Here is a 22,481-nt window from a genome sequence, read left to right on the forward strand (position 1 = left end):
AAGCCCTATAACTGTCACATTCCACATGGGCTGAATGACACTATACAGGAAAGTTATTGCTAAAAAGGTGTTTGTAAATATACTTTTTATTAGTACCAGTTAAAAATAAGTAATGTATCACAAATTAATGAGAATGGAGGACACTTCTGCTGGTTAGTAATGAGAAAAGCTAAGAATGTGTGTTTGTAATGTGTTTGTTTCTGCTGTATGAGCCTAAGTCCCCTAATGCTAAACCCTCAGAAATTCTTACCCTAATAGATCATCAAGCTGCTACCCTATTAAGGACAACCTAACTCAGCAGAACTGACCCTCTCTAGGACCTCAAACTTTTTGCCCCTATGTGTTAATCAGCGGGATAGGAGAGGCAAGGTAGAGAGCAAAGTGTTAGTCATATGTAGTAAAAGAAAAAAGGTTAAATAAACATGGATGGGTGGCTGTATGGACCAGCAGCATGTCAGTCTAGCACACTGGGTCCAGGTCCAGGATGCACCCTAAATGCCAGTGAGGCACTGCGTTTTACTGCAGGTCCCTCCCTTATTGCCCCATTTGTCACAAAGCCAGAAGGGAGGCCCCTCCTAGGCTGTCTAAAAGGGGATAGTTTCATTCCGGTATGGCTATGGTGATAACATCATTTTCAGACATCCAATGAGAGGTCTCCCTGCTCGCTTCATGTTTTTGGGTTGCTCCTGAGCTAAAAACGTATTTTCCTTAGGGGCGGAGTTGAGTTTATAGCACCAGGATTTTCTAACTGTGGGAAGCACAATGATCTTCTCTACACATGCCTAATACTTATCTGATCCTTGAATCTGGTTGTATATCATGTATATGCGTTACAGACATTTTATAGATATTTCCTATGATATATAGGAAATATCTGAATGCAAATATCAAATAAGATCTATTTTTTTGTTGCTATTTTAGTTGGTATTTGTATTTGATACGCTGACCCCATACATCTCTGCTCTCTTCACCACAGATAATAACTATTTTATGGTTTTAATCAAATGAATTCAACTGTTATGTTTTAAGGCTTTAGTTAGATACACAATTATGACCCTCGCTCTGATTTTTATACAAAAGCAATGAGAGAGTTCCTGCTGAGAACCTTTGTCTTTGTCACTGTTGTTTGAAGGGGTATAGGAAGCGAAAAATAGCGAGGCAGCAGTAACAATTTTCTCTAATTTAGATCCCTCTTGGACATTGCAGGCATTACTGAAGAATAATTATGGGGTTTGGGAAATCGGCAGCAATTATAGTCAAGTCCATAATTAATAATGTTGACCTCCAAAGCTAAAATGGTTCTCATGGTTTCATTCATACTCACCGCCAGGAAGATCTGTAGTGCACTGCTCAGCGCTTCAATGTAGGGATAGTCGAGAAGACAGCCAGTCACTGTGACCATGTGATGATCTGCCAGTGACAGAGGTGGTGTACGAACAGGTGTCACAAGGCAGCCTGGTCCATTCTCCATCCACCATGACCGATGCAGGGAGGTGTTAAAATTCATTATCAGGTCCCTGTGCTGGAAACAAATCAATAACACAAATTACTCTAGATTCATGCAATGTTATGTGTCTGTGCAAGAACTGTACATATAGATCCAAGGATGCAATCAGATACTGTCCTCTAACAAGGTTTTTTGTGATCTCACAGGATGGCATACGATCGTATTAATCCCAGTGATATCAAATATAGAAATGCGTAATATGGCGATAACAGAATTTAACATCCTGAGGATGGTAGATAATGTCTTACCTGTGATAAATGCCCCACTTCCAAGTAGAAACAGATTATAAAGGCATTCCATGCCACCCATAATGCCAGCCATACAGAATACTGCATAAAAATAGAATAGATAGAACATGAATGGCCAACAAATACTTACAGGGATATTTATCAAACTGTTGTCAAGTAGAACTGTCTTAGTTGCCCATAGCAACCAGTCCTATTCCACCTTTCATTTTACAAAAGAGCTGTTAAAAATGAAAGGTGGAATCTGATTGGTTTCTATGGATAACCGAACTTCCAAGTTGAAACCAAACTCGACTTTGGTTCCGACTAGTACCAATTTAAAAATCAACTACCGAAGTTATTCAATGAAGTCATGAGCAACTTTGTGTATGACTAACTTTGGCTCATCGGAGCCCATACATTCTAATATTGTACAGAGACAAATCTCCGTACAGTATTAGGCCTCATGCACACGGACGTTTTTTTTGCAGTCCGCAAAAACGATTTCCGTTGTTCCGTGATCCGTGTCCGTTTTTTCTTCCGTGTGTCTTCCTTGATTTTTGGAGGATCCACGTACATGAAAAATGAAAAAAAAATCTAAGTCAAGTTTGCCTTTGAAATGATAGGAAAAAACGGACACGGATCACGGACGTGGATGACAATCTTGTGTGCATCCGTGATTCAAGTCCCATTCAAGTCAATGGGTCCGTGAACCATTGGCAATGAAAAAAATAGGACAGGTCATATTTTTTTCACGGACTGGAAACACGGATCACGGACGCGGATGCCAAACGGTGCATTTTCCGATTTTTCCACGGATCCATTGAAAGTCAATGGTTCCGCGGAAAAAAACGGAAAACGGAACAACGGCCGCGGATGCACATAACGGTCGTGTGCATGAGGCCTTATTCAGAAGTTTTGAACAAAGCGACTTCGGATGAAGCATCCAAAGCTTGCTTCGCACAACACTATCTGTGACCAATGGGAGACAGTAAATAACGTAGGGATATTTAAAAACTTGAGTTATAAAGTATAATTTTCATTGGTGAGGTTGAACTATGAAATGTAAATGTTCTTTTTCTGACATAGCTCTTCTTTACTGTCACTAGTATGATCAAAGATACAAAAAAAAATCTACAAACATGATTGTAGTGATAGAAACATCCATCTTATAACAATTCCTCTAGTCGACTATCACTTGGTACATTAATTGGTGGGGAAAGGAAATTGTAATTTTTATAACTGTCCCACAGAGATAAACACTGTCCAGAATCCAGAGTCTAAAGCGGTAATGCTGTGTTTCTATACAATTGCCTGTGTAAGTGGGGATATCTATATCATCAGGGCATGGAGGGACACATCACAAGAGCATAGTGGCCACTCAAGGTCTGCGCCAGATTTATCACAGTGGCAAATGCAGACCACGCGACTCTTATGAGGCCCAGTCTTAGTTGGGATTATCCCCTCTTCTACTGGAGGTGAAAACTTGGTCAGGATTCTACGCTCTAAGGCCTCTTTTAGACGGGCGTTGCAGGAAAAGGTGCGGGTGCATTGCAGGAACATGCGCAATTTTTCCGCGCGAGTGCAAAACATTGTAAGGCATTTTGCACTTGTGTGAGAAAAATCGGCATGTTTGGTACCCAAACCCGAACTTCTTCACAGAAGTTCGGGCTTGGGATCGGTGTTCTGTAGATTGTATTATTTTCCCTTATAACATGGTTATAAGGGAAAATAATAGCATTCTGAATACAGAATGCATAGTAAAATAGCGCTGGAGGGGTTAAAAAAAAAAATAATTAACTCGCCTTAATCCACTTGATTGCGCAGCCGGCATCTCTTCTGGCTTCTTTCTTTGCTTTGTGCAGAAACAGGACCTGTGGTGACGTCACTCCGGTCATCACATGATCTTTTACCCATGTGATGGGCCGGAGTGATGTCACCACAGGTCCTGTTCCTGCACAAAGCAAAGAAAGAAGCCAGAAGAGATGTTGGCTGCGTGATTAAGTGGATTAAGGTGAGTTAATTTATTATATATTTTTTTTTAACCCCTCTAGCGCTGTTTTACTATGCATTCTGTATTCAGAATGCTATTATTTTCCCTCATAACCATGTTATAAGGGAAAATAATAATGATCGGGTCTCCATCCCGATCGTCTCCTAGCAACAGTGCGTGAAAATGTCACTGCATCCGCACTTGCTGGCGGATGCTTGCGATTTTCACGCAACCCCATTCATTTATATGGGGCCTGCGTTACGTGAAAAACGCACAAAATAGAGCTTGCTGTGATTTTCACGCAACGCACAAGTGATGTGTGAAAATCACCGCTCATGTGAACAGCCCCATAGAAATGAATGGGTCGGGATTCAGTGCTGGTAAAATGCGTTCAACTCACGCATCGCATCCGCGCGGAAAACTCGCCTGTGTGAAAGGGGCCTAAAGGAACAAGTTTTAGCAAATGAGGCAGTGGAAAAATGGCCCAAGGATCATTGAAAGGGGTTAAGGCGAAACCCTTCTGTCCTGTGTGGGGGGCCTGGTTTGATCCTTGCTAGGGGGCCCTTACTTCTCTGTGTTTGCCACTGCCTATTAGACTTCCTTTATGTCAAAAAAAGACTCTGGCGTCATTCTGGAAACCTCACCCACGCCCCTCTTACTAAGCCATGCCCACTTTCCTGTAAAGTCACACCCACTTACTGAGCGAGCCACAAAAAGTGTCTAAGGTAATAAAGTGGCAAACAGCATTTTCATAGTAAATCCACCCCTCTGTGTCTATGTGTTTTAAAGGATTATTCCAGGATTGACTTATCTTTTATATTCCGGACCTGTGGAGGGAAACATGCTTACCTGTTCCCCGCTGCTCGGTTCCATTGGTCCCAGGCTTTGTTCCTTGCATGTAAATTTCCAGGGGTAATATGTGCTGGCCTCAGTAGTCACATGTTTCCAAGTGGCATGTCACTGCAGGATCACGTACCGCTTGGGGTCACATTGCAGCTGAGGTCAGTCATTGGCTGCAGCAACGCATGCGACCCTGTCCATGCCAGAAGTTTACATGCAGGTCAAAGTGCAGTAGGGTGGAATTTATCAAATAAGTCAATCCTGGAATAAACCTTTAAGGTACAAAATAAGTTTATGATCAATTGCAGCTATGTGTATTTTATCTACAGTATACTCTAAAATAGTGCTATTTCTTTACATAAAATCTTATAGGCAAAAATATTACTTACCAAGATCAAGTATCTAGATCTGTAATGTAAAGTGCCGAATATCCCCAGGATGACAGCCATAATGTGCAGGAAATTGGCTAATATTGGAGCCCACTGGTAGCCGAGGAAGTCAAATATTTGCCTCTGTAGAGCTGCTGCCTGTCATAATTTAATACAAAAATCCATGAAGTGAATGGTCAGTCTCTCAAGGCAGTAAAGTGGCCAAACATTATGATTTGATGGGCTGAAGGGAACAAAGTGACCTAATGATGATTCACAACTGAGCATTTCATTCAATATTTATGGGGCCCTTTCCCAGGCTTTAAAAATGCTTTTGAATGAGGGCAACACGTGCATACTTGAAAGGGATTATGGAGGATGCTGCAAAGGGAAGGGTAACATGAGGGTTAAAACAATACTATCAATAATATTGAAGAAGCATAGGGTAATTAAAAAGCTTTTAACCTCAGAAGCTTGCCGTTTTAATTGGATTATTGAACAGAAAATATTCAAGCACCAGAATGCACTCACATATATTTGCACGCAGACACATACAGGGCGTCTTTAAAGTATGAATACCCTTATAATTCTCTCATTAGTATTCATGCAGTGAAATATTGTATTTCAAAACAATTATATCAGATTGGAATTTCATGTTTGGGAAGATAACACGGGAAGGAATCTTGATGCCACAGCAGTGTTATTCTCCAAATTACCCTTTAAATATTGAAAATATTAATTAGTGGTTCTAGGAATGCTTTGAGTGGAGTCATGTTTAAAGTGGTATTCCAACAAAAGATTTTTGTGGCATATCTACAGGATATGAGAAAAAAATGTCTGATAGACGTGGTGGCTAAATCCTAATTTTTCAATCCAAGACTTTTGATGGTGGCCTGAAATAGCAGGAGAGGAGGTAACTGTGCCTATCTCCATTATGGAAACAGCCAAGCATGCGTCTGAGAGATGTCTGGAGCTCACTGCATTTAGTGCATGATATTACATGATGCCTTGAAGTTTTTCTTGCACTCCTTATTTAGAAAAGTGGTTGCCCAGATGCAACATACCAGATACTACCAACCACTCTAAGACTGAATGGATTTATCAGTTGTAGGAATTTCTACACCAAAGCTGCTGTGTGTAAATTTGTTCAATTCCTGATCTTCTAAATCTGCCCTGGTCAACTATAATCTAGGAGTAAGAGCAGCTCAGCCAAGGGGCTGTCTCAATTCAGCAAATGGCATTTAAGTTAATACAAGGCGCTTACTAATGTATTGTGCTTGTCCATATTGCCTCTTTGCTGGTTTAATTCATGTTTCCATCACATTATGCACGGCTCATTTCCAGGGGTTACAACCACCCTACATGCTTAGGCTCAGCTAGAGTGCTGGAAAGGATGCTGCCACTGGAGCAGAGGAAACATTCTCTGCATTGAAGAATTACATTTCACTTACTGTCAGTCTAAATTTGGGTTTGGAAGATGTCCAAAGAATGCTACCTATTGGTTTCATAGTACCTGCAATAAAATATGATGGAAGAGGGATAGTGGTATGTGGCTGTTTTCTAGGTTTAAGCTAGAAAACAAAAAACTGTAGGTGGGCTGTTTTAAAATTTGTGGTAAGATGAGATCCATAAAGACATGGTTTGAAGAGTTTGTGCAGGATTCTCGAGTTCTTCCACACCAAAGCCCTGTCCTCAACCCCTGTAAACACAATTGGATGAATTGGAACACCATTTGCAAACCAGACCTTCTCATCCAACATCGTTGTCTGACCTCACAAATGCTCTTTTGACTGAATGGGAACAAATCCCCCCAGAAAGACTCTATAATCATATTGACTTCCAAGGAGAGTGAAAGATGGCCTTAAAATGTGACCAACTCTCTATTTACACCTATGATTTTTGAATAGAATGTCCATCAAGCTGATAGGTGTATAGGAAATTTTATATTAAATTAGAAAATAAGCACGTGCTATCAGACATTTAAATGACACTGAATTGATATGTCTAATTACATTTTGCAGACATATTAGATAAGCCTTCCAGCCATAGATGCAAAATCTAATAGTGAAATTTAGAAGAGCACTGAAATGAAACATCTCCAAGTCTTGGTGAGTATTCTAAAAATGACTGCATGCAGTATGGGTAAGTGGAGAGCCATGGAGGAGTCCCAAAATGTGGAAAGGGTCACCTATGTATTAGTTGACATAAGTCCACCAGCATGTGTAACATTCACACTGCACGATCCTCAATGATATAGTTAATACAGAAACAGACACAATTTATTCTTAAGGGTTCTACAATCTTAGTACTGACCCTTATCTCCAAACCCCTTATCTCCTTGCTCTTCTCCTTGCTTTAAATTGGAGACAAGTAGTGATTGAGATTGAAAAGTGTGCAGATGAAAAAAATTAACTGGCGGGTGAGTGGCTTGGCCTGCATCTAAGTTGGCCGCTTAGTATGCTAGCCCCCAGAAGCAGCGACAGTACATGCACGCTGCAGACCAGGGTATTGCCTCTTCACTCCCTAATACCCCTATAGAGGATACTAATATTTTCGTTCCAAATTTCAGATAAGGCGGCCTCTGAAAATACACTGAAGGACATGCTGCTGGCCCTGCGTTTTTCATTACATAAGGACGTTTCCAAACTTTTGCTGTCGCTGCACTCCATGCTTAATGATTTAGGGGACAGAGTCTCCCATGTAGAATCCAAAATGGCGTCTTTTGTTGGGGCGCATAATGAGCTGGTGGACTCCCAGAAACAATTCTGGGCTTGGAACTTCGGGCATACCTGCAACAGTTAACTAAGGTACTACTCCCTGCTTGTGCTGACTATGAACTCCGCATAGATCGAGCACACAGGGTTCCTAAACCACCCAATATCCTGTGTGCCTAGGGATGGCTTGGCCAGATACTCCTTCTATCATGTTAAGATGAAGCTTAAGGAAATTGCACATAAACAACAGCCGCTACCTGAGCCCTATGTCTCCTTGAAGCTGTTTACAGATTTACCATAGATGCCTTGCTCTACTCACAACTATACTGAGACAACATGCTATACCATACCGTTAGGGAATCACCACCAAAATTCTCATCAATAGGAAAGGAACTTTCCATGCAGCTTCCTCGGTGGAAGAAGGCAAGGTCCTCATGACCAAATGGCGCATCCCTATAGAAGAGGACCCTCCAACAACCAAGAGCGCCTCCCCTGCAAGAATGGATGGGGAGTGGCATGTAGTGCCCATACCCTGAACTAGTCTTTTTCTTACATCTTTTCCTTTTTGCCTTTTCTCTGTAGTTTTATGTTTTGGGCGAGGGAGTCGGCAGAATTCAGCCTGAGCTAATTGCGTATGCTTTCTGTTTTCACCCCCAGTTTGACATGTACCTACCTATGGAACTATGCATAAGTTCATGGTTTGGGTACGACTATTGCATTACAGTGGTTTGCTCCACGTTTATTTTCTCTGTTTTAACTTTGCTGCTCTTTATGTAGACATGTGTTCAAGTGAGTGTCCTTACCATGCCAGACCTGCTGATGTAGCTAGACAGCCCCCTCAAACTGTGAGATCTTGTGCCAGCTTATATTCATGTTTCTTTTTTGTAACTAAATATGGTACTTAAGTGGCTCTCTTTAAATGTGAGGGGACTGAATAGCCCTTTTAAGCAGTCTGTAATGTGGCAGGAACTGAAATCCCAAAACTGTGATATTGCTTGTTTGTAGGAGACGCATATCTCATCCTCCAACCCACCCAAGCTCCACCACAGGGTCTACCCTCTTATCATTCACTCATACTTTCCTAAGAAAAAGAGAGGAGTGATTATCTTCAGTGGCAGTCCAGATATACCAAACCTGGATTGACCAACATAGCAGATACATAATTGTACATTGTCTCATCAATAATACTGAATATACCCTAGTGAATGTCTACGCGCCCAACTCGCACATGGAACGCTTCCTTCGGCGCCTGCCTTTGTAAACTGCAAAAAGTGCAGAAGGGCAACATGGTGATCTGTGGTGACTTTAATGCCATCTGTAACGCCTCCCTAGACTCTACTGCGGGCCCTTCATCCTGCAGGATCTTGGTGGCGAAATTGGCATGGGCCCATGATCTGTATGACATATGGCGTCTCCTGCATGTTAATGAAAAGGATGACACCTTCTACTCTGGGGTCCATAAAACCTACTCTCAAATATACATGTTTTGGGTGGGCAGATCCCTTATAGACAGGACCTCCACTGTACAAATTGGATCTATCCAGTGGTCATACCATGTTCCAATTATGTTGACATTATCTGAATCCCCCTCTAGAATTTAGGACTATGTGTGGAGACTCAATACTTACTTCCTATCCATGCCGTCTTTCAGCAGGGAAGTGGAGACTTCCCTTAAGGATTTTTTTTTATTATGAATAACACCCCAGAGGTTCAGCTCTTTACTTTATGGAACTGTCATAAGGCATACATGCGGGGAGTTCTCATTAAACAGAGTAGTTTATGGCGCAAGCAAAGGGATAAAGACATCCAGAACACTATGCAAACCATCCAAAAGCTTGAGTCATTGAAGAAACAGACCCTCTCTGAGACTCACTTGACAGAGCTCTCTAGAGCAAGGTTGCATTTGAGAAACCTCTTCATGTATACGTAAGAGAAATCCCTCAAATTCCAATACTATGCACAAGATAACAAATTTGGAGTGCTCCTAGCGAAACGGCTCAAGTCCCTAACATTAAAATCGAGGATACAATGTCTCCATCACCCCACAACAGGGAACCCAGTTTCTGCCCCTAGAGATATAGCCAACGCTTTCCGAGACTACTATTGCCGCCTATACAATTTAGGTGAGGATCGGAATACTGCCCAGCCCACTCAACTGGACATAAACTCCTTCCTGGATAAGATTAACCTCCCCCAGCTGCTTCCAGATCAATTGGAAACCCTTAACAAGCCAATATTTCCTGAGGAAATAATGGTGGTGATCCGCTCGCTCCCTCTTAATAAGGCTCCGGGTCCCGACGGATTTTCTTCCCTATACTACAAAAAGTATAGCCCTCTTTTCATTAACATCTCATCTCCTTCTTGTGTATTCTACAGCAATGGAATCAGGCTCCTTTTCACCAGAAATGCTGGAAGCACTGATAGTGACTAACCCGAAGCCAGGTAAAGCGTCCTTACAGACTACCAGTTACTGGCCAATTTCACTACTGAATTGTGATGTTAAAATCTATGCAAAGATTCTAGCGAACAGACTCTTGTCAATCATCCACTCATTGATTTCGATAGATCAGACTGGTTTTGTATCGGGAAGACAGGCTCCGGATAACACCAGGAGACTTCTGTCACTTCTGCAACTTGCAGAAACCTCAGGTACCCCGACTACATTCCTGACTCTGGACGCCGAGAAGGTGTTTGATCAAATTAACTGGCCTTATGCCTTCTCTGTGTTACAGAAATTCGGGTTAACTGGCCCGATTTACTCTGCCATTTCTGCACTATATTCTAACCCCTGTGCCAAAGTTTTTACCAACGGGGCTCTATCTACTACCTTTTCCCTGACAAATGGCCCTAGTCAAGGGTGCCAGCTATCCCCCTTGTTTTTTGTGCTATCTATTGAACCCGTGGCAGAATTAATCCCTCGGGACCCGGATATATCGGGCATCACAGTGGGACCTAAAGAGCACAAGCTTGCACTCTTTGCGGATGACATTATTGTCATTTGTACCAACACTAGGACCTCCCTTCAAAGAGTATTTAGCCTATTAGACACCTTTGGCCGAATCTCCTACTACAAACTGAACTTAGTTAAGTCCCAGAGCTCAGCTGTTGCAGCTCAAAGACCGGTTCCCTCTAGATTGGCAAAGAGAAAGTATATCATACTTAGGAATCCAGTTAACCTACCCCACGTCACGGACGTTCCACACTAATTTCCCCCCCCTACTCGAGGTACTGCAGAAAGACATCAGGGACATGAAGTCCTGCCTGATCTCGTGGTTTGTAAGAGAAAATCTATGGCACACCACAATGATATTAAAGGTTGTAGTTTTATTCATTCATTTTGAACACTTTGTGTCACATTACATCCAATATTATTTCAAGGCATAGCATGCCTGACCTCTGTCTATTTACTGACTATGAGTATTGCCTAACCCCTTGGTTCTACGCATTGGTGTCCCTAACCCATATGGGTCAGCTGTCAACTACACCAGAACTATTCCAAGAGGTAGCAGCCTGATGGGTCACCTGCAGCGAAGGCCAGATACCTGCAAAGGGCTAAAGGGTGAAAATCAGGGGAGCACCAGGATAATGCCCTTAGGACTAGCTCAAAGTTAAATTGCTTGGTTTGTACAGTGGGTCCACTGCCCATTAACACATGGTTGTGGCTGTGATAATTCCTTAATGCCAATTGGAACAAAGATATTTCTATATTTGTAAAATTGTAAAGAAGTCATGCACTTCATGACTTCACAAATCATCTTAAAATATTAAATAATAAATATATTTATTGATTCAAGCATACATCTCTCCCCTCCCCCAACACCTAATGATATACATTTGGCTCTGTATATGTGTGGCAGGTACTACTTTTTCTCAGTAGTAACATTATTATATACCTTGCTAGATTAAAGGGGTTGTCTCCCATCAGCAAATGGCATTTACCATGTAGACAAAGTTAAAGGGGTTATCCCATCTTAGACAATAGGGGCATATCGCAAGGATATGCCCCTATTGTCTGATAGGTGCGGGTCCCACCTCTGGGACCCGCACCTACAACAAGAACGGAGCCGGGGAGAGTTGTGGCTGGAGGACCCCGGGTTTCCCAGGGTCCGACCACCACCAGGCACAGCTCCCCGCCTCTCCCATTGAAGTGAATGGGAGCGCACCGCACATGCGCGGCCAACGCTCCCATTATTTTATATGGGGCCGACGGAAATAGCCGAGCCAGCGCTCGGATATTTTCGGCGGCTCCATAGAAATGAACGGAGGGCGGCTGCGCATGCGCAGTGCGCCCTCCTCCACTTTCTCTGCTCCGTTCTCCTCCACTTTCTCTGCTCCACCGCTGGGACCCGCACATATCAGACAATAGGGGCATATCCTTGCGATATGCCCCCATTGTCTAAGATGGGATAACCCCTTTAATATAAGACACTAAATTATGAAATTCATTTTTTCCATTGCATTTTACACTGCTCGTTTTGATGATTATGACCACCCTGTAATCCAGCAGCAGTGGCCGTGCTTGCACACTATAGAAAAAAGTGCTGGACTATGGGCACTCCCTAGGTCGCAGCAACGAGGCAGGCCTGTGCTTTTGCCTATATTGTGCAAGCACGTCCACCGCTGCTGGATTGCAAGGTCGTAACCATGGAAACGAGAAGTGTATAATGCAATGCAAAGGAGACAATACATTAGTAATTGCTTTGTATTAACTTTCTCTACATAAAAAAAATGTAATTTTCTGAAGTGAGACAAAATCTTTAATTCATTTCTCTATGCACTGCCATCCTGTGGTACATGTGCAGAGCTTGTGCTTATCCATAGCAGCCATGAGGGATATAGCAATTGTGGCAGAAAAGGGAGAGGCGCTCAGTAATAGTTTCGTTGTGGATGACTGAGAGAGTAAATATAATCAGTTGTACTCATCTTTTCGTGTTGTGCATGCATAGGCACAACACTAGTGTAGGCATTTAGTTATAATTATAAGGTGGTCGTTGCTGCCAGTACAATTCGCTTCACGTTTGTAGGGTTGCCAGTCCTCTGGAGCAGCAATGGAGAAACAATGTAGGGGTGAGAAGTGGTTATGGTCCACTGTTTTTTGGTGCTTCTTGGTGCTAAGACATGACCTCAGGAGGTTATGAATAAATCCTTTATTGTTCGTGTTCGTTGTTTGAATTCAGATTTGAGAAACGAGTGTCTACAACTCCGAAAGTCGTTGTCATATATGCGAACAATAAAGGATTTATTCATAACCTCCTGAGGTCGTGTCTTTGCTCCAAGAAGTACCAGAAAACAGTGGACCATAACCACTCCACACCCCTACATGAGGGATATAGAGGAGGGATAGCGCTGGAGCCTGAGCCAATAATGTCACAGATGTATGTTTAGGCTATTAAAGACCTAATAGGGCAGAATTATAAAAGCAGTAAAATAAATAGTAATCTGCATTAGTCTTTTTTATGCAGATATGAATAAAGTATCTGAACCCTATTAGCAGTGGTGTTGCAAAAGGGGAGTGTGGGGGGTGCAGCGGGTGACACCAGTCTGGTGGCAGCATAAGGGCACAGGGAGATGAGCGCTTCCATTGTGGAAGCGCTCATCTCCAAAGTCATCTGTATGGCCGTCCTCAGGACAGCGATACAGATGGATGCTGCGGCGGGGCAGGGGAGGAAGAGGCGTGTCCCTTCCCTGTTCCTCCGTACAGCGCGGGACACAGGTCGGAAGAGGCCTGCATCGCTTCGCTGACATGGAGGTAAGTATAACAATATTTTTTTTTATATGTACAATACTTTTAATGGCATATAATGTGGGGGGCTCTTGTTACTGGCACATGATGTGGGGGGCTCATGTTACTGCCAAATGATGTGGGGGGCTCTTGTTACTGGTACATGATGGGGGGGGGGCTCTTGTTACTGCCACATGATGGGGGGGCTCTTGTTACTGCCACATGATGGGGGGTGCTCTTGTTACTGGCACATGATGGAGGGCTCTTGTTACTGGTACATGATGGGGGGGGCTCTTGTTACTGCCACATGATGGAGGCGCTATTGTTACTGCCAAATGATGGGGGGGCTCTCATTACTGGCACATGATGGGGGGTTCTCTTATTACTGGCACATGATAGGGGTGCTCTTGTTACTGGCACATGATGGGGGGGTGCTCTTTATACTGGGACACATTATGGTGGGTACTGTGGGGAAGGGGGGAGAAGAGTACTATGGGGTCATCTCCGGGGGGCACCAAGAATGGGTATTTTATACTGGTACATTATGGGGGCACTAGGAGGAAGGGGGGAGAGGAGCAGTATGGGGCATTTACTGGGGGCACTATATAGGGGTATTTTTTACTGGCACATTATGGGAGCACTATAGGGATATTAGCTCAACTGGGGGCATTACAAGGGGGTATTTTTTGCACTGTCACATTATAAGGAGAATTATTTCTACTGGGGGGGGGGGGGCATTATGGTGGGCTTATTACTCCCCCATGGTATGACCCCCTAGTAGCAGCACCAGCCTCTCCCTGCACTGTGACCCCTCTGCCCCTTCTCCAAATCCTTATTATGAAATTTTTCTCATTAGGATAAAACACATCAGCTCCACAGAGCCCCCATCCAAAGTGTTGAAGTGATGTCCGAGATCCCCAAGGGCCAAGCCAAGTAACTGTAAGTTTTCATGTGAAATATGTTTGTTACACACATATAGCATACACTGTGCCACACAATATACAGTATACCTCTACACTGTGTAGTCTGTTCTATAAGCTCTTTTGTTTTTTGGCGGAGGACAGAAAATAATCTGGAAGTGCCCCTCCCGAGACCAGGCTCTGGATCCGCCACTGCCCGGTAAGCGATCTGACTGCTAGAAAAAAAAAACGCCCCCCCCCCCCCTCGTGCCCCGTCGGCAATCTGTCTGCTTATCCCCCCCCCCCCCACGTCAGCGGTCTGTTTACTACCCAAACCCCCCACCGTTACCGCTTGGGTTGGTCGGCAAGCTCAGTGAAGGACGTGAAGGGACATCAGCGGTGGCAGGGCGGAGCTTGATGGACGTCAACTATGTGACTCCACCGCACAAGTCAGAACACGATGACCAAATGAAGAAGCGGTCACCAGAAGAAATTGAACAGCATTTGGTGTCTCGGTCAGCCAACCAGCGAAAGTGGGGTGTACCTGACCTAGGTGAGCTGCTGCCAGCAGGGGGGAAAGGGGGTGCTGGGGCTCTAAGCTCTAACGCCACTGCCTATTGGTGTGATGTGTTATTATAGAATTAAGATTCAGAGGGGAAAAAACAAAATGTCTTCATCCAAGCCATACAAAGGCATAGCAGTGGCTAGGACAGCCTTTACTCATCTTGTACCAGTACCACCCCTGATCTTACACTTTAAAAAAAAAACTTTATTTATTGACACTGCCACATCATAAAGTACAACTTATCATCTTTTGTATTCCAGAGTGAACCTTGAAGCAACTACTGTATATGCATTTAGGAGGTAAATTTGTAGCTATAGCTCTACAAGATCGGTTTTACCACAAACAGCTCCCCTCTAACTGCATACTTAGTAACATTTAAGCTGGTAAATTCAGGGACATTGACACCACCCAGAAATGCCCACTTATGGGCAAGGTTATTGTTAACCCCAATTATTTTTGGCCAGGGACAGCCCAAATTTGTTGGTCAGCCCAGCAAAATGGGGACAATTGGCAACTAAGTAATTGATATACATAACAATGTGACACACATTGGCATTTTGCGCTTTTTACCCAATCCTGTTAGCACATTAAAATGAAAATGCAGATATAATTAGAGTTAAGGTGATCATATATAGTTTGTGTTTTGTCTGTATCAGTCCTGTCCAAGTATATTATTTTAAGCTTAAGGAACACTTCAGGATTTTCTTTTGCATATACTGTACTCACCAGCATTATTTTAGCAGTGTCCATTTTTCTTTCCAGCTCAATCACATCCATAGATTTTGGCCAGCTGTGTCATATGATAGCTAATCTGACCAAGAGTTCAGAGCTTACTGTCCTATGTAAACAGCAGTCCTATGCAGGACTTACTGTGAAATGCAGGAGTGCATAACTTACAAATCGTTCCTGGGGGTGCTGAGACACCTCTCCTCCTCACCAAGCTCCAGCCTCCTTGTTCTTCAGCATGGGCCACCATGGTTGTCTCTAGAATGTATGGGCCCCTACTTGAATCCAGACCCACCCCAAATAATCTTCAGAGTCCATGTCCACCAGCCCAAAAAAATAAACCTCACAGGAGATGTTTGTAAATCTGATCCTAACACATCTGATCCTAACACATACAAGAAACCAAACAGAACCCCAATAAAGGGGTTTTCGAACAGTTTATGACTTATCCTTTGGATCAGCTGTTTGAGAAAGCACGTGTCGTGCGCAGTAGCGCCGCAGGCTTCTCTCAGCTTACCAAGCACTGTGCAGTGTATAAAGGCTGTGCTTGGTATTGTGGCTCAGCTCCATTCACTTCAATGGGGCCAATCTATGTCACATACCCTCTTTACATGACCTAAAACACCATACACTCTAGTCTTTACTGCATACATAGAGTGCTACTGAAGATATAATGTCTGCCCTATCTATGAAACCAGGAGTGCAATAATATAGTGAGTCTATATAATAATCAGCTGCAGATACCAGTTAATAACAGCATATTCATTGACGCGTGTTACCTGCATTTATGTGTGGCACATAGCTTCAGTATGGGGATTAATAATTGGTTATATTGTTTTTCCCCAGTTTTCATTGTTGTCAGCAGTACATGCCCTGTTTACACGGAGCAGCCTTCTGCTGACAAATAAGCATTTATAATGGTGCATGAAATAATGGCGTTGGCTCATTTGTTGGATCATAAGCAGCAAGTTTGAATGGAGTAATGATTGGGCAGATGAAAGTTCCTGATCATCATCCTGTGTAAAAGGTCCCTAAATGTCTGTACTATCTGTGTGTGCTGTATGTATAATCTTCACTGTATTTCTATAAGTGTGCGCTCTGTGGCCATATTGCAGACCGCATTTGCGGATCCGCAATACACGGGCACCGTTCCGTGTGCATTCCGCATGATGGATGCGGACCCATTGACTTCAATGTGTCCGCAAATCCAGAGATGCAGAATGGTGCGGAACCCTATGGAAACACTACAGAGTGCTCTTGTGGGGTTTCGTCCCGTACTTCCGTTCCGCAAAAAGATAGAACATGTCCTATCTTTTTGCGGACCGGACGGATCGCAGACCCATTAAAGTAAATTAGGCTGCCCCACAATGGGTGTTCGTGCATTGCGGCCCACAATTTGCAGGCCGCAGCACGGCCATGGGGTGCACACATTCGTGTGCAAGAGGCCTTAGACGCAGCGTCCCACTTCTCTCCTCTGCCTCCTTATTTTAAGAGCTGACAAGTAGAATCCTATCACAAGCAGATGGCAAGGGAGACAGGCTGAAGCTAAACACATAGAATATACTGGGACTGCAGAGGGAATTAGGGGTACAGAAGTGCTATGCTGCTAATCACTTGCATCCTTTAGGTTGGAAATATAGGATGCATTAGGGGAACAATATCAGAGTTGAAGGAAGAATCAATATGGCAGACTACCTGTACATAGCAAAGGAATTAAAACTGATATTCACCAGACATAACAAGATCCCCAACATTATTTTTCAATAATAGTCTATGCTGCACTATATAAGCCAAAATAACATTTTCTGGAGTGCTACCTTAAAGGGAATCTGTCACCTAGTTTTACCCTATAGAGCTGCAGACATGCAAGGATAGATCTCCGCTAGCATGTCCGCAATATACTTGTCCCATAGCTCTGTGTGGTTTTATTTCGTTTAAAAAATGATTTTATAGATATGTGGCTGGGCTCCTTAATTGTAAGTAACCACGCCTTGGGCACCTTACTTGGCTAATCTACATATCTATAAAATCATTTTTTTAATTAAATAAAACCACACAGAGCTATGGGACAGGTATATTGTGGACATGCTAGCGGAGATCTATCCCTGCATGTCTGCAGCTCTATAGGGTAAAACTAGGGGACAGATTCCCTTTACGCTGGGTTCACACCTGAGCGTTTTACAGCGCGTTCCTACGCGCTGTAAAACGCACAACAGGCAAGAACCAATGATTCCCTATGGGAATGGTTCTCACCTGGGCGTTTTACAGCGCGTACGATCGCGCTGTAAAACGCCCGACGCTCAAACAAGTACAGGAGCTTTTTTTGGCGCGTTTGACGCGCGTTTGGGCCATAGACTCTTTGGACAACATTGCTGTCAATCACCCAAACGCGCGTCAAACGCGCGTTCACTATTAAAAAAAACGCGCATAAAAACGCGCGACAAAAACGCGCATAGAAACGTGCGTTTGAGAAACGCCTAGGTGTGAAACCAGGGTTAATGGTACCAGAGGCTTCTGACAACCACTTTTTCCCCCATGCACAAAAACATGAACATTAGAGTCAATCTTGCATTCTGATGGTGAAATTGGTCCCACTCTGGGCAAAATAGATATATCATGTTATGGCCTGGGAGGAGCTGCATGAAACAGGGATTATCACTTTGTTTTTCCCTGAATAGCTGTGTCAAGACTCTGGCCCTGTACAAGGCATAGCACAATGTGCAGTACTCCCGAGGGAGACTGCAAAAAAATAAAATAAAAATGAGTTTGCTACTAATGGATTAAAGTTCATTGTTAATGTTAAAGAAGCACTCCACAAAATCTTTTTTCTTTGGCCCATTAGAAAGGTACATGATGTAAATTGTAATGAAGGTGAAACATCTTACCAGCGACTGTATTTGTGAGTTATATCCTCCCTTCCGATCCTTAGCTGTGTCATGTGATCGACACTCTGATCTCCAACTGACACAGGACAGGTAGTCAGTTACTTCTCATTCCTATAAGACTGACATTGAGGCTCCTATAGAAATACATAAAGCGACTGACTTCCTGTCCACATATAAGATGCTGTGTTATTTGGAGAGTTACATTTTCAGTCACCTGACACAGCTGAGGATCAGAAGTGAGGGGATAACTTAAAAATACAGTTGTTGGTAAGAACATTACCTTCACTACAGTTTACATAATGTACCTTTCTAACAGGGCAGAGAATAAAATTTTTATTACACCCCGCTGTGGGAATTGTAGTACATATTGTGAACGTGCACCCCTCTGGTTGATTTTTAAAGTAGTCTGGATGTAAAAAAGGGAAACTCAGAGTCCGCCATTTCACTGCCAGTTATCCCATGTTCAGCTTTGGAAGTTTTGTGTATGTATCTTGGAGAGACTGAACTGGATATTATCATTGCCTGTGTTATGAACTGCCTAAGCTACCAGTTTACCAAAACTGGCCTCTATTGCCTTTTATTATTATTGCATTCACCACCTTCACTGCCCCACAAGCATCCCAAGGGAGCCTTGCCTTGCACTCATCTACCTAACATCAAGGGCACCCCACCTAACACCATGCAGGAGCCTCCCGATACCAGCATGTGTCCTGAGGGAAGAAAGGGTGTGCCCTCTATTGACTGCTGCATGGCCCCAGGGACCACCAGAGTCCACCGTGGACCACTTTCACTCCTATCAGTGCCACTTCCATTCTCCTCGCAGCACTCTGTTCTGCAGGCTGCATGTTGAAAATGTATACGTTTTGAAAGGAGTGTTTCTAAAACCTCTTTCTGCTGACATTTATTGAACTTCTATTGAGTTATTTCCCTTGTTTATACATCACCAACATATACTGCAGCACTATACAAGTATATTTTCATCAATCACACCAGTTCCTGGGCTCACACACCCTGGGGCTGATTTTCTATCTGTATTTTTTTTATTTATGTCGGCAGGGCCGTCTTTACCAAGGGGCAAAAGGGGCAGCTGCCCCAGGCACAGTTGCTCCTGGGGGGCCCTCTTGAGCCCTGCTAGCTACTGCCCCGGGTGTCAAGCTGTCTGTGTACTTTAACGTTGTGATCTAGGACCTTAATGACATCATCACCATGTAACCAGTAACCTAGCAATTACTGGTCACATGGCTATGAGGTCATCACAGCCACAGGTCCTATCAGGAGTGTTGCAGAAGTTAACTGTGAAGCTTTTTTGTGTGAAGATTACATCAGAAAAAGGTGACAGGGGCTGTTATGTTAATATACTGTAAACTACTGTATAGTGGGATGCTGTATATTGTGTGGGGGCCTGTATACTGTGGGGGGCTGTATACTGTGTGGGGGCCTTATACTGTGTGGTGGGCTGTATACTGTGTAGGGGGGTCTGTATACTGTGTGGGGGGTGTATACTGTGTGGGGGCCTCTATACTGTGGGGGGGCCTTATACTGTGTGGTGGGCTGTATACTGTGTGGTGGGGCTGTATACCGTGGTGGGCTGTATACCGTGGTGGGCTGTATACTGTGTGGTGGCCTGTATACTGTGTGGTGGCCTGTATACTGTGTGGGGGGCTGTATACTGTGGGGGGCTGTATACTGTGTGGGGGCCTGTATACTGTGTGGGGGCCTGTATACTGTGGGGGGGGGCTGTATAGTGTGGGGGGCTGTATATTGTGGAGTGCTATACTACTGTACTGTATACTGTGGGGGTCTGTATACTGTGGGTGCTGTATAGTGTGGAGTGCTATACTGCTGTACTGTATACTGTGTGGGTCTGTATACTGTGGGTGCGGTATAGTGTGGAGTGCTATACTGCTGTACTGTATAGTGTGGGGGGCTGTATAGTGTATAGTTTGGGGTGCTGTATACAGTGAGGTGCTGTATACAGTGAGGTGTTGTATACTGTGAGGTGTTGTATACTGTGAGGTGTTGTATACTGTGGGCTGCTATACTGCTCTACTATATACTGTGGGGTACTGTATAGTGTGGGGTGCTATACTGCATACTGTGTGGTTCTGTATACTATAGGGTGCTATACTGCATACTGTGTGGTGCTGTATACTATAGGGTGCTATACTGCATACTGTGGGGTGCTGGGGTGCACTGTAACACTAGGGTGAGCCGAGCCCTGGTCTCCTTCCTGTAGAGCGGTGCCCACTTCCAGCCTGTGCCCAGAACACTGATCCTGAGCCGCTGGAGTCTTCAGAACTGGAAGTATTTACAGTCATTCACTGGACCCTACCAGGTGTGTGGATTTTGTGTGTGTGTTGTGGTGGAGGGCGTGATTGCCTGCTAAGGTGTGGGAAGGCGGGATCCAGGGGGCCCAAGTACATTTTTGCCCAGGGTCCAATCAATATTAAAGACGGCCCTGTATGTCGGAGGAAACACAGGGAGAACATATAGACTCCATGCAGATGTTGCAACCACTGTGGCGTCGTTAAAATGAAATAACCGGCGCTTTATATTACATTAAAATGACCTATATTTCTATATATATAGGTACCACTATATCATTTTACTCAGGAGCGATGCAAGCAAATGTCAGCAATGTCACTTACTTCCTCCAAATGATTGTTCTTTTCATGCTGTGCACACTAGCGTCTCACCATTTATATTTTATATGCCATCCCACCCAGAGCAGGGCTTTTCTGGCATTTGCTTTACTTGCCTTTACTGGTTCTTTCATTCTTTCTCTTCTTGGCTTATTAACAGGAATAAAGCTAAACATTGTACAGGGCAAGATTTATCATTACTCTGACAGCTCACTCCACTTTAACATATGGCTAAAGTCAGATTTATGATCGGCTCTTTAAGACTGGAATAAATGTGGTTTAACGGTAGCAGTTTATCCGTCAGGAAGCAGCTTTGCAAAAGTCGCATGTCTTTACGATAAAGTCGCATGTTTTCATGAAAAAGTCGCATGTTCTATTAAAAGGTCTCATAAGATAAGCATGGTCCTCACTGGAGTGAAATTGCGACTTTTTTGCGACTTTTTAAATAGTCCCAATAGTAAATCTGTCTAGAGATTAATATACATAAGAAAACACGCCCACTTTCAGAAAACTGGTGAGCATAGTGCAGAGCAGAAAAAATGTGGGACTTTTTCACTCCATTATTCTGACCTGAGCTAATGATAAATCTGGCCCTGTGTGTTTGTTTCTATTTTAGACACTGATGTAGTAGTAAATATCTCTGAAAACTAAGTGACATTGAAGCCTTAAAATGCCACATAAATACTCCTATGCAGTAAAGACTGTTTATATAATGCCCGGTACATTCCCTATGCAATAAATCCTCCCTTCATGACATAGTAGACCCTTCTGTAAATTATTATGTGGAGTTTATTTAGCAATACATATACCCATAGGCCTCTTTCACACGAGCGTGACGGATTAGGTCCGGATGCGTTCAGTGAAACTCGCACCATTTTACAAGCAAGTTCAGTCGGTTTTGTCTGCGATTCCGTTCAGTTGTTTAGTTTTTTCCGCGTGGGTGCAGTGCGTTTTGATACGTTTTTCAAGCACGTGATAAAAATCTGAAGGTCTACAAACAACATCTCCTAGCAACCATCAGTGAAAAACGCATTGCATCCGCACTTGCTTCCGGATGCAATGCGTTTTTCACTGAAGCCCCATTCACTTCTATGGGGCCGGGGCTGCATGAAAAACGCAGAATATAGAACATGCTGCGTTTTTCACACAACACAGAACTGATGCGTGAAAAAAACATCACACATTGCACCCACGCGGAAAACTCGCTCGTGTGAAAGGGGCCTAATAGCCAGCTGCTTCTCCATGTAGGAACCGGAAATTCCCTGCAAATCCTGAGCTTTAGGCCTCATGCACACGGCCGTTGTTAACTTCAATGGGGCCGCAAAAGATGCGGACAGCACTCCGTGTGCTGTCCGCATCCGTTGCTCCGTTCCGCAGCCCCGCAAAAAAAATATAA

At 43.6% G+C, this 22,481-nt stretch overlaps 1 protein-coding gene across 2 annotated transcripts in view; it reads right to left on the minus strand.

Moving 5' to 3' along the window:
- Positions 1–22,481, minus strand: part of NKAIN1 (sodium/potassium transporting ATPase interacting 1) — a 41,201-nt gene that overhangs the window by 7,112 nt on the left and 11,608 nt on the right. The window contains exons 2-4 of one of the 2 annotated variants that reach the window (XM_044286726.1): positions 4,954–5,091; positions 1,756–1,836; positions 1,325–1,522 (exon numbers count right to left, since the gene is read on the minus strand). In XM_044286726.1, the coding sequence (XP_044142661.1) occupies positions 1,325–1,522; positions 1,756–1,836; positions 4,954–5,091 (417 nt within the window). The remainder of the gene's footprint in view (positions 1–1,324; positions 1,523–1,755; positions 1,837–4,953; positions 5,092–22,481) is intronic. The other variant, XM_044286727.1, reaches the window with a different exon arrangement.

The sequence above is a fragment of the Bufo gargarizans genome, chromosome 3 (genome assembly GCF_014858855.1).
Source record: "Bufo gargarizans isolate SCDJY-AF-19 chromosome 3, ASM1485885v1, whole genome shotgun sequence".
NCBI lineage: Eukaryota > Metazoa > Chordata > Amphibia > Anura > Bufonidae > Bufo > Bufo gargarizans.